This window comes from Scyliorhinus torazame, chromosome 21 (genome assembly GCF_047496885.1).
Source record: "Scyliorhinus torazame isolate Kashiwa2021f chromosome 21, sScyTor2.1, whole genome shotgun sequence".
NCBI lineage: Eukaryota > Metazoa > Chordata > Chondrichthyes > Carcharhiniformes > Scyliorhinidae > Scyliorhinus > Scyliorhinus torazame.
This window is the reverse complement of record NC_092727.1, coordinates 76,240,101-76,253,278: the sequence shown is the minus strand read 5'-3', so window position 1 is coordinate 76,253,278 and position 13,178 is coordinate 76,240,101. Positions and strand designations below refer to the sequence as shown.

Sequence of the window (13,178 nt, the reverse complement as noted above, 5' to 3'; positions counted from 1 at the left end):
TGGGAGTAGATCCTGTCTCGAAGAATTCTCTCCAGTAATTTCCCTACCACTGAAGTAAGGCTCACCGGCCTGTAGTTCCCTGGATTATCCTTGCTACCCTTCTTAAACAGAGGAACAACATTGGCTATTCTCCAGTCCTCCGGGACATCACCTGAAGACAGTGAGGATCCAAAGATTTCTGTCAAGGCCTCAGCAATTTCCTCTCCAGCCTCCTTCAGTATTCTGGGGTAGATCCCATCAGGCCCTGGGGACTTATCTACCTTAATATTTTTTAAGACACCCAACACCTCGTCTTTTTGGATCTCAATGTGACCCAGGCTATCTGCACGCCCTTCTCCAGACTCAACATCTACCAATTTCTTCTCTTTGGTGAATACTGATGCAAAGTATTCATTTAGTACCTCGCGCATTTCCTCTGGCTCCACACATAGATTCCCTTGCCTATCCTTCAGTGGGCCAACCCTTTCCCTGGCTACCCTCTTGCTTTTTATGTACGTGTAAAAAGCCTTGGGATTTTCCTTAACCCTATTTGCCAATGACTTTTCATGACCCCTTCTAGCCCTCCTGACTCCTTGCTTAAGTTCCTTCCTACTTTCCTTATATTCCACACAGGCTTCGTCTGTTCCCAGCCTTTTAGCCCTGACAAATGCCACCTTTTTCTTTTTGACGAGGCCTACAATATCTCTCGTTATCCAAGGTTCCCGAAAATTGCCGTATTTATCCTTCTTCCTCACAGGAACATGCCGGTCCTGAATTCCTTTCAACTGACACTTGAAAGCCTCCCACATGTGAGATGTTGATTTGCCCTCAAACATCCGACCCCAATCTCTGTTCTTCAGTTCCCGCCTAATATTGTTATAATTAGCCTTCCCCCAATTTAGCACATTTATCCTAGGACCACTCTTATCCTTGTCCACCAGCACTTTAAAACTTACTGAATTGTGGTCACTGTTCCCGAAATGCTCCCCTACTGAAACATCTACCACCTGGCCGGGCTCATTCCCCAATACCAGGTCCAGTACCGCCCCTTCCCTAGTTTGACTGTCCACATATTGTTTTGAGAAACCCTCCTGGATGCTCCTTACAAACTCCGCCCCGTCTAAGCCCCTGGCACTAAGTGAGTTCCAGTCAATATTGGGGAAGTTGAAGTCTTCCATCACCACAACCCTCTTGTTTTTACTCTTTTCCAAAATCTGTCTACCTATCTGCTCCTCTATCTCCCGCTGGCTGTTGGGAGGCCTGTAGTAAACCCCCAACATTGTGACTGCACCCTTCTTATTCCTGATCTCTACCTCACTGCCCTCTGAGGTGTCCTCCCGCAGTACAGCTGTGATATTCTCCCTAACCAGTAGCGCAACTCCGCCACCCATTTTACATCCCCCTCTATCCCGCCTGAAACATCTAAATCCTGGAACGTTTAGCTGCCAATTTTGCCCTTCCCTTAACCAGGTCTCTGTAATGGCAACAACATCATAGTTCCAAGTACTAATCCAAGCTCTAAGTTCATCTGCCTTACCCGTAATACTTCTTGCATTAAAACATATGCACTTCAGGCCACCAGACCCGCTGTGTTCAGCAACGTCTCCCTGTCTGCTCTGCCTCAGAGCCCCACTGTCCCTATTCCCTAGTTCTCCCTCAATGCTCTCACCGTCTGACCTATTGCTCCCGTGCCCACCCCCCTGCCATACTAGTTTAAACCCTCCCGTGTGACACTAGCAAACCTCACGGCCAGGATATTTATGCCTCTCCAGTTTAGATGCAACCCGTCCTTCTTATATAGGTCACACCTGCCCTGGAAGAGCTCCCAGTGGTCCAGATGTCAGGTTCTCTCCCTGACAGAGACTGCTCCTCCTCCACCGAACGGCTCCTGAAACAACATCTTTTAAAATCTCCGCTCTGACTCGCAGCTCCCGCGCTTTTTAAATCTCCCGCGCTTTTTAAATCTCCCGGCTCTCTCTCCTCTCGCGCTGTTTCCAATGTCCTGGCTCTTTTCCTCCCGCGCTTTTAAAATCTCCCGCGCTTTTTAAATCTCCCGCCTCACTCTCCTCTCGTGCTGTTTTCAATGTCCCGGCTGTCTCTCCTCTCGCGCTGTTTTCAATGTCCCGGCTGTCTCTCCTCTCGCGCTGTTTTCACTGTCCCGGCTCACTCACCTCTCGCGCTGTTTTCAATGTCCCGGCTCACTCTCCTCTCGCGCTGTTTTCACTGTCCCGGCTCACTCAGCTCCCGCGCTGTTTTCACTGTCCCGGCTCACTCTCCTCTCGCGCTGTTTTCACTGTCCCGGCTCACTCTCCTCTCACGCTGTTTTCACTGTCCCGGCTGTCTCTCCTCTCGCGCTGTTTTCACTGTCCCGGCTGTCTCTCCTCTCGCGCTGTTTTCAATGTCCCGGCTGTCTCTCCTCTCGCGCTGTTTTCACTGTCCCGGCTGTCTCTCCTCTCACGCTGTTTTCAATGTCCCGGCTGTCTCTCCTCCCGCGCTGTTTTCACTGTCCCGGCTGTCTCTCCTCTCGCGCTGTTTTCACTGTCCCGGCTCACTCTCCTCCCGCGCTGTTTTCACTGTCCCGGCTGTCTCTCCTCTCGCGCTGTTTTCAATGTCCCGGCTTTCTCTCCTCTCGCGCTGTTTTCTGGACCATTGTGGTGAAGAACCTATTATTTTATGTTATTTGAGTAACATAAGTCGCTACTTGCTGTAGACGATGTTGAAGAATACTCCAGTCTTTGAGGTAAGTTGAAAGTATTTATTGAGCAATTAACAAAGCTGCGAAATGGGTTCAACACTTTGCTGATCTAACTCTAGTAACACAGTAAACTTGACTAGCTGTGCATGCTGTATCTAAACCAAATGTGGTGGCGTGATTGAGATCTATGCTACACTCCTGTTGTTCCTCCAGTCTCTGCTGGGTAAGTGAGGCCGAGAGCCTGTGTGTGTTGTGGTTTATAATGGTTGTGTAATGCCCTCTCGTGGTGATGCCACAGCTGGGTGTTCTGATTACCCATTGGTTACATGTCTACATATCATTACATCTCCCCCTGTTGTTTTTGTTATATACATTTCTTGCGTGGTAATAAGAAAAAATGGATGACAATACTAAAGGTCAGAACATGATATATGTGACTTATGTACACAACAAATATATATATACAGGAAATATAGGAAACAAAATGTTCATGATTTCAGGCTTTTAGGTCACCGTCTTGGTCGCAATGACCTTCTTAGAAGTTGCAGTGGAGACATTGATGTGTTGATAGTTGTGTCATGACTAGTCGAATTGTTGGTCATGATGTCCCCAAATATCGCTTCATTAAGCGACACTTGAGGAAAAAAAACAATCAATCGTAGTGCGTTGAAGTACCAACAAGTCATCAGCAGGTATTCGAATGGTCGAACCACTTATGTTGACTGATGTGGACTTTTTTTGTGCTTGTGGCATCTATTTAGTGTGTCATCTGCCTTAAACATTTCGTTGCTTCTTTGTTTTGGAGCAAATATGAACTCGTGAGATTCATTGTCATGACAACTTGTTTTGTGTGAACAATGTCCATGGTATGTTTGAACACTTGCCATTGTTTTGGACTGTTCTGTAACATTGTCCTTCATGTGCAGGGTTGTACCATGTTGTGCAGGTTGTTGTTTCATTGTTGTTGTTCTTGCCATTTATGTTGTGCTCAATGACTGTTCCTTGTGGATAATTTGAGTCATTCTCAAATTCATTGGTATTAGTGTACTTTGTGGTACCTGCTGTTTTATTGAGCTTTTCGACTTGAGGTATGTGTGAATGATCTGATGCTGCATTGATCTTGGTGACATCAGTCATTTGTGGTTGATTTGATTCCTCTTTGATTCCTTGGTGCTCCTCCTCTGGAGTCCTTTCTGGTTGATTTGCTACGTCTTTGATCTCTTGGTGCTCCTCTTCCAAAAGGGGCCAAATTCCCCTCCAGCTCGATTTTCAAATTTGCTGATGACACCACAGTAGTGCGTTGGATTTCAAACAATGATGAGACAGAGTACAGGAATGAGATAGAGAATCTGGTGAACTGGTGGGACCACAATAATCTCTCCCTCAATGTCAACAAAACGAACGAGATTGTCATCGACTTCAGGAAGTGTAGTGGAGTACATACCGCTGTCTACATCAATGGGAACGAAGTAGAAAGGGTCGAGACCTTCCAGTTTTTAGGTGTACAGATAACCAACAGCCTGTCCTGGCCCCCCCATGCCGACACTATAGTGAAGAAAGCCCACCAACGACTCTACTTTCTCAGAAGACTAAGGAAATTTGGCATGTCAGCTATGACCCTCATCAACTTCTACAGATGCATCATAGAAAGCATTCTTTCTGGTTGTATCACAGCTTGGTATGGAGCCTGCTCTTTCCAAGACCGCAGGAAACTACAAAAGGTTGTGAATGTAGCCCAGTCCATCACGCAAACCAGCCTCCCATCCATTGACTCTATCTATAATTCCCTCTTCCTGCCGGAAGTAGGTGGATGAGAGTATGTAGATGAGAGTGGATGTGGTGCGTGGGGTCCTTAATTATGCTGGCTGCCTTTCTGAGGCAGTGGGAATTATTAAGTAAGGTACATAGGCCTTCATAATCGCCTTTTTGTTCAAATGAGCTGGATAGACTTTCAGTCTTCTGGTTGCTCAAATGAGGTGGATAGACCTTCATAGTCTTCTTCATGCATGGTTGTCACTCTGGAGTCTTCAATATAATAATAATAATCACTTATTGTCACAAGTAGGCTTCAATGAAGTTACTGTGAAAAGCCCCTAGTTGCCACATTCCGTCGCCTTTTCGGGGAGGCCGGTACAGGAATTGAACCCGCGCTGCTGGCATTGTTCTGCATTACAAGCCAGTTATTTAGCCCATTGTGCTAAACCAGCCCCGATTGCTTCCATTCTGGAGTCTGCCAACGAGATCTCTGTGAAGGCTTGCGTCGCTGTCTCTGTGGAGTCTTTCATCGCTCTGTGTGTGGAGTCAGACAGTGTTCTCTCTGTGGAGTAGATCAGCGCTCTCTCAATGGAGTCGGTCAGTACGCTCTGTGTGGTGTCGTTTTCTTCTTGGCTATTTGACAGGTTGCTGTCATCCAATGTGTCAACGATCTGCCATTGCATCATGATATTAGATTAATATACCATGAGATTTTCAGAGATCAATGATCATGAGCTCCGAGATCTCTCTGCTTCTCTACATTCTTCAGAACCCTGCCGTTAACCCTGTAATCCGCATCCAAATTTATCCTACCAAAATGAATCACCTCACACTTATCAGGGTTAAACTCCATCTGCCACTTTTCAGCCCAGCTCTGCATCCTATCAATTTCTCTTTGCAGCCTACAACAGCCCTCCACATTATCCACTACTCCACCAATCTTGGTGTCATCAGCAAATTTACTAACCCAACCTTCAACTCCATCACACCTACTTGTGACAATAAGCAATTTTCATTTCATTTCATTTCATCCAAGTCATTGATAAAAATCAAATATAGGAGAGGACCCAGCACTGATCCAGAGGGCCGCACCGTAGCACAGTGGTTAGCACAGATGCCTCACAGCTCTAGGGTCCCAGGTTCGATTCCCGGCTTGGATCACTGTCTGTGCGGAGTCTGCACGTTCTCCCCGTGTCTGCGTAGGTTTCCTCCGGGTGCTCCGGTTTCCTCCCACAGTCCAAAGATGAGCGAGTTAGGTGGATTGACCATGCTAAATTGCTCTTAGTGTCCAAAAGCGTTAGGTGGGGTTACAGATCATTGTGGGATAGGGTGGAGGCGTGGCCTTAAATAGGGTGCTCTTTCCAAGGGCTGGTGCAGACTCGATGGGCCGAATGGCCTCCTTCTGCACTGTAAATTCTATGAATCTATGAATCCCTGTGGTACACCGCTGGTGACTGGGCTCCAGGATGAAAATTTACCATCTACCACCACCTTCTGTCTTCTATGTGATAGCCAGTTACTGATCCAATCGGCCAAATTTCCCTCTATGCCATGCCTCCTTACTTTCTGCATGAGCCGACCATGGGGCACCTTATCAAACGCCTTACTAAAATCCATGTATACAACATCAACTGCTCTACCTTCATCTATGTACTTAGTTAACTCCTCAAAGAATACAATCAAATTTGTGAGGCAAGACTTACCCCTCACAAATCCGTGCTGACTATCCTGGATGAAGCTGTACCTTTCCAAATGATCATAAATCCTATCCCTCAGGACCCTTTCCAATAATTTACCTGTGACCAAAGTGAGACTCTCCGGCCTATAATTCCCAGGGTTATACCTATTCCCTTTCTTGAACAAGGGGACAACATTCGCCTCTCTCCAGTCTTCTGGCACTATTCTTGTAGAAAGTGAGGACATAAAGATCAAAGCCAAAGGCTCTGCAATCTTATCCCTCGCCTCCCAAAGAATCCTAGGATATATCTCATCAGGCCCAGGGGACTTAACTATCCTCAAGCTTCTCAAAATTTCTAACACATCTTCCTTCCAAAAATCTACCTCCTCCCGCCTACCAGCCTGTATCATATATTCCTCAACAACATGGCCCCTCTCCTTTGTGAACAAACCTCCTTCTTTGATGAACAAACCATCTTCTTTGGCTTCAGATTTGTTATTGAGCTCTTCACTTTTTATCAACAAATTACCTCGGCAGCACGGTAGCATTGTGAATAGCACAATTGCTTCACAGCTCCAGGGTCCCAGGTTCGATTCCGGCTTGGGTCTCTGTCTGTGCGGAGTCTGCACGTCCTCCCCGTGTGTGCGTGAGTTTCCTCCGGGTGCTCCGGTTTCCTCCCACAGTCCAAAGACGTGCAGGTTAGGTGGATTGGCCATGATAATTTGCCCTTAGTGACCAAAAAGGTTAGGAAGGGTTATTGGGTTACAGTGATAGGGTGGAAGTGAGGGCTTAAGTGCATCGGTGCAGACACGATGGGCCGAAAGGCCTCCTTCTGCACTGTATGTTTTATGTTCTATAATGACACATGAGTTGGCTAGGATGGATTGGAGAATGTTACTTAAAGGGATGATGGTGGATAGGCAATGGCAGACATTCAATGAGTGAACTGCAACAATTGTTCATTCCTGTCTGGTCCAAAAATAAAATGGAAAAGTTGGCCAAACCATGATTTACAAGAGAATTTAGTGATAATATTAGATTCGTGGAAGAGGCATACAAATTGGCCAACAAAAACAGCAGACCTGCGGATTAGGAGTAGTTTAGAATTCAGCAAAGGAGGACAAAGGGATTGATGAAGAAGGAGAAAATAAAGTACCAGAGTAAGCCTACTGGGAACATAAAAACTGACTACAAGCTTCTATAGGTATGCAAACAGAAAAAGATTGGTGAAGCCAAATGTAGGTCCCTTACAGTCAGAAACAGGAAATTCTAATGGGGAACAAATAAATGGGTGACCAATTTAGCTACATTCTTTGGCTCTGTCTTCACAAAGGAGGACACAAATAGCTAAATACCAGAAATGTTGGGAAACGCAAGTGTTTAGTGAGAGGAAGAAACTGAAGGAAATCAGTATTAGTAGGAAAGTGATATTGGGGAAATTGATGGGCTTGAAAGGCGATCAACCCCCATGGCCGATAATCTACATCCCAGGGTACTTAAGGAAGTGGCCCTAGAAATAATGGATGCATTAGTGGTAATCTTCCAAGATTCTATAGACTCTGGAACAGTTCCTATGGATTGGAGGGTAGCTAATGTAACCCCACCAGTTAAAAAGGCAGTTAGAGAGAAAACAGGGAATTATAGACGAGTAGTGGCGGAAATGCTAGAGTCCATTATAAAAGATTTTATAGCTAAGCACTTGGAAAATGGGCAGGATGAGACAGAGTCAGCATGGATTTATGAAGGGAAAATCATGCTTGACAAATCTACTGGAATTCTTTGAGGGTCTAACTAGTAGAATTGATGAGGGGGAGCCAGTGGATGTTGTTTATTTGGACTTTCAGAAAGTTTTCGACAAGGTCCTGCATAAGAGATTTGCGTGTAAAATGGGATTGGGGTAGCGTACAGTGAGTAACCCCTGCTGCTGAGTATCCATCATTGTAGATGTGCCGAAGGGGGACACAGTAATGACCAGCTGTGGTACCTGGGAGCACCGGAGGTTGTAGGTCTTGTAGTTGGTCCTAGGGTGACCGGCACGCACATTTACAGGATCCACTGGCAATGTCACAGATTAGTTTGCTAAGTTGAGGGAGTAAAATCCCTTTGGGTTAATGATGGCATCTGACTGGCCTTTGGGAGCCCTGGCGGTTCCATGTGTGTACGCTATGAGACCTTCCACCTGGGTGAATCCAGCCATGGCAGCGAAACCCTGGATCTCTCGGCCAGAATGCTCACAGCAGTAGTAAAGCTGATGAACTCTGAATAACGCATATTGTCACCACAGTGATGTGTGGCTGTTTGGGAGATGCTGCGTATGTCTGGAATGAACATGAGGCTGGAAGCTTTAGGGCCAACGTGACCTTGAGAGCCACTGGCATTGAATGCCCACCTCCTGTGCCATCATCGTGCACTGATTGCCAGCAGACTCTCAGGACTGGCACTATCTTCAGTGACACTGATTCACTGACATCAGAAGGTTTATCATTTGTTGTCTGTACATACTGGACATTGTATATGGATTATTCTAGCCTTGGAACGATTACTGAGGTGTTGGTATGCTCAATCAATAACTGGTTTATTCTCTACAACTCAGCTAACCATGACTAGATATCACACTGCTGAAGCCATGAACATTCTCCCTCCCCTCTCATCTTCATATGTCCTCTTACATCATCATTATGGGAGATGCTATTTACACAATTCTGAGTATTCGCCCTTACCAACTCTAATCCTAGTCCCAGCTTTGTTGTTGGCCACTTGGGTTCTATTCTGTGTTGGGCATGTCTGAGTAATAATATAATAATTTTTAGTGTCACAAGTAGGCTTAGATTAACACTGCAATGAAGTTACTGTGAACATCCCCGAGTCGCTACACTCTGGCGCCTGTTTGAGTGCACAGAGGGAGAATTCAGAATGTCCAATTCATCTAACAAGCACATACTTCAGGACTGTAAAGGGACTGGGAGGAAACCGGTGCACCCGGAGGGAACCCATGCAGAAACAGGGAGAACATGTAGTCTTCGCACAGACAGTGACCCCCCTCCGCCACCCCGTGCATCTTCACAACAAAGCTCACATCCATTTTAAGTTATAAGGCACCAGAGTAAGTAAAACATTCACAGTTGGGGTGAAAAATTGAGGCTGATTACTAAATGTGAGTATAACACAGTGGCTGAAAAAAAGAGTCACTTTATATGCTGAGTTTGTTCGGGTGAGTTAGGCAGGTTCAGCAGGCGGTAAAGAAGACAAATGGTTTTAAGGCCTTCATTGCTAGAGGATTCAAGTACAGGAGCAGGGATGTTTTGCTGCAAATATACAGGGCCTTGGTGAGGCCCACACCTGGAATATTGTGTGCAGTTTTGGTCTCCTTATCTGAGGAAGGATGCACTTGCACTCGAGGGAGAGCAGAGGTTAACAGACTGATTCCTGGGATGAGGAGAGATTGAGTTGGTTAGGATTGTATTCACTGGAGTTCAGGAGAATGACGGGGGGTTCTCGTAGAAACTTATAAAATTCTAACAAAACTAGACAGGTGCAAGGTGTTCCCAATAGTGGAGGTGTCCAGAACAAGGAGTCGCAGTCTGAGGATACAGTGTAGACTATTTAGGCCTGAGATGAAGAGAAATTCTCTCATCCAGAGATTGGTAAGCCTGTGGAATTTGTTAACACAGAAAGTATTTAAGACCAAAGTATTACATGTTTTCAAGAAGGAGTTAGATCCAGCACTTGGGGTGAAGGGGATCAAAAGATATGGGGAGAAAGCAGGATCAGGCTATTGAGTTGGATGATCAGCCATGATCATAATGAATGGCGGAGATGGCTCAAAGGGCCGAATGGCCTCCTCCTCCTATTTTCTATGTTTTTATGTGAAAACAAGGGCAGAACTCTCCGTTTCTGCGGCTAAGTGTCGACACCGGTGTGGGACCCCTGGTATTTCATGACCGGATTTAATCCAGGCCATGATTTTTGAGGCTGAAAATGTTGTCCTATACTGCCGTGTCAACGAATACAATGATATTACTGGTTATACTAGACCGTATGCTCGATCATTCAACTGCTCATTTCGAAATTGTGAGTCGCGCCCCCATTTGACTTGATGTCCACCCAGGCAACATTGCGTTTCGGTGTGACCGTGGACCCCGAACTGACACAACAGCTTCCTCCGCGAGGTTATAACCACCACACCCTCTCCTGCATCTGATTGTTTTCATGGTCAAACCCCAGCTCTTCTGTCAGATGTTCAAGTTCGGAAGCCATGGCCTAAAAACGTAGCTGCCATTAAATCAGCAAATAAGCATTCAGTTGCTAATCAACAAGAAAAGTTTCTCACAAAATTCTATCCAAGGCACAGTACCCCTTGTAATTCTCAGTCTTACTGGTGCAAAGGCAGGAAAGGAAACAAATTATATAATTGCCGCTAAGAACAACTCAGAACGGGGGAGGCTGATACACGTTTGAAATGTTTATTGCTTACAGTGTTTGAATAATCAAATTAAAGTAAATATCAATAAATTCCCATTTGAATTTCCTATTTTAAAAAGCTCCCCAGCATTTTGAGGGAGGTTGTGTGTTACCAACATCATAATTGTCAATTTCAGCTCTGGGCTTTGGGGTTTAGTCCCAGCCAGGCGGCTGACTGGATATTGTCCTCCTGTCCAACTGGTTCCAATGGGAGGCAACTGGCCCAAGCAGCAGGGAATTGATAGCACAGCCGTATCTTCAGATTGACATAAATTCAATAAGAATTTTTGTTTTGAGTGACACAGAGCAATGTCCCAACTGCCGAATACATGGCCAAGATCTAAATGGGAGAAGAGTGAGCTGATGAACACATATGCAGACATGCATGGATGGTTTATTGATTAAAGCCACATTAAAATGTTGTCTTTACACCAGTGCCACACTGAGGTACTGCAAATTGTCCAAACCACAATACCCCTGAGTAACAAGTTATCAAATTCCCACGCTTCAACAAAGTGTCATCCATACTCCCTTCTCTGCACTGATGCTGTCAGACCTGCTGAGATGGTTCAGCATTTTCTGTTTTTTGGTATCAAATTCATTGTCCTACATCATTAATTTAATGTTATGCAGCTATATTCCATACAGGAGATACAGGTTTACTATATCAAGAGAAATGGCACATTGGAGAACTGCTGATCTATAGATGCTGAATGAATGCAAGGCTTTGTGCATATGATTCTTTACATCATGATTTCCTGATCTGGGGTAAGATGTCAGTTGGACACAACGAATCAAGACTTGACCCTTCCCAACAAAGAGGACAAACTGAAGGTTTAGCTATTTTTTACACAACTCCCAATAGCTGTCACAGAGGCGGCAGATAGCCCGCCTACTCTCTGGGTTAGAGGTTATGATGTGATTTATGGGATGCATGGACAGAAAGAGAGAGGCAAAAAGCAAAGTAATTTTTTAAAAAAACAAACAGATTTATAAAAGGAATTGGCACGTATTTCCGGTTGAACTGCATGCTGCTGCGATCCAGGTATAAAGACACAAGGAGACACGCAGGAGCTTCAAAATGTTTGCCAGCTTTTTGTCACCACATTTGATTCACGCTCTTTCATGGATTTACATGGAGTATTCGCAGTGGTGTGAAATTCATACCTGGGCTGAACAATGGATGGAGTGTCTCTGTGAAAGTATCTTTGAATGTATACATAAGGTTCATTTTGTCAGCATTATAAAAGGACACTTGTCCAGCTTCATAGTCGAGGTAAACTCCAATTTTCTTGGGCTTAAACCCTGAAAAGATTACCACATGGGGCACCGAGTTGGCCACGTAGTGCCTGCCTTTTTTCTCCAAAGTCCACAAGCCATCTTGAGGCGCGAGAGAGATTGGGGCCTTGCGTTGCACAGACTGTTTGGTCACCCCTAAGACCCAGTCAGCCTTGCACCCCACAAAGACTTCCCAGTAGTGTACTCCTGATGAGAACCCTTGCTTGGCCAGAACAAAGGGATAGACACTGAATCGTGATGTTTTTGAAGGCGGTTTCTTCAGATTGTGACTGTACGTGACACTGGTCATGTTGTTGAAGATCAGAAGGTTCCAATGCGCGCTGTCTGAATCTAGGCTCAATGAGGCTACAAAGGAACAGAACATATTCAATCAAAGAGGGGAAGTGAGTCAATTTATTGAATTAACATTTTGGAACTTATACAGTTCAAAAAGTTTGAGGCTGTCTTCAATTATTATTATAGATCTACGAAACACCCATGAGCCTCAAGTTACACTCTAGCTTTACATTAAATATGAGCCATCACATATAAGGTTATTTCAGATTCCACAAATTCACAATCTCAGGCATTTCTCAACATCAGCTTTCCTGTCACAAAACATATATGTTCCTCCCTTTCTGAAGTCTTTGGTCTGGAATTCTGCTGTTTCCTTTGCCAAAACGTATTTACATTGGCCAGTAGGATGTGTGTTAGAGGTACTCAGAGGGACAGCTGTTCCGAGCTACTTTCCCGATATATTTTACAATCTGTTAGCCAACCATCCAACTTTTGTGCCAAATTTTAAGTTTAAATTGCATGTAATCTAGTCCAAATGATCGATAACAGACATCGCACACCCCTGGGATACATCACTTTGAGGTTTTATCGTGCATACCATTGAGTTCCATGTTAAATTTGAAAGTGACCTATTCCAATTGCAAGCAAGAATCTTCATCTCTGTCATGGGAGAGTACCTTTAAGTACATGGATGTTTAAGCAATGTACCTTTAAGAAAACAGTGAGGTCAGAGAGTGGGTGGAGCTGAGGTCAGGTCAGCCATTTTGCAGTTTAGTTTTGCAGTTTGAAAAAGCAGCTTGTGTGTGTCTATGTGTTTCCAGAGAGCTTCAGTTGCAGTTTGAAAAAGCAGCATGTGTGTGTATGTGTGTTTCCAGAGAGCTGCAGTTGCAGTTTGAAAAGCAGCTTGTGTGTGTCTGTGTTTGCAGTGAGCTGAACCTCTGCTATAAAAGACCATCTCTGGATCATTTGGGTGATTTAAACTTATAATAGTGAAGCCTTTAACCTGATGTGATTTTGTTTAAAGGTGTTAAGTCT

At 44.9% G+C, this 13,178-nt stretch overlaps 1 protein-coding gene across 3 annotated transcripts in view; it reads right to left on the bottom strand.

Annotated features, from left to right (window-relative positions):
• Positions 1 to 10,630: 10,630 nt before the first annotated feature.
• LOC140398358 (nuclear factor 7, brain-like) overlaps positions 10,631 to 13,178 on the bottom strand; it is a 162,123-nt gene continuing 159,575 nt past the window's right edge. For all 3 annotated transcript variants that reach the window (XM_072486949.1, XM_072486948.1, XM_072486951.1), the window contains one exon: positions 10,631 to 12,212. In XM_072486949.1, the coding sequence (XP_072343050.1) occupies positions 11,692 to 12,212 (521 nt within the window). In that variant the 3' untranslated portion in view covers positions 10,631 to 11,691. The remainder of the gene's footprint in view (positions 12,213 to 13,178) is intronic.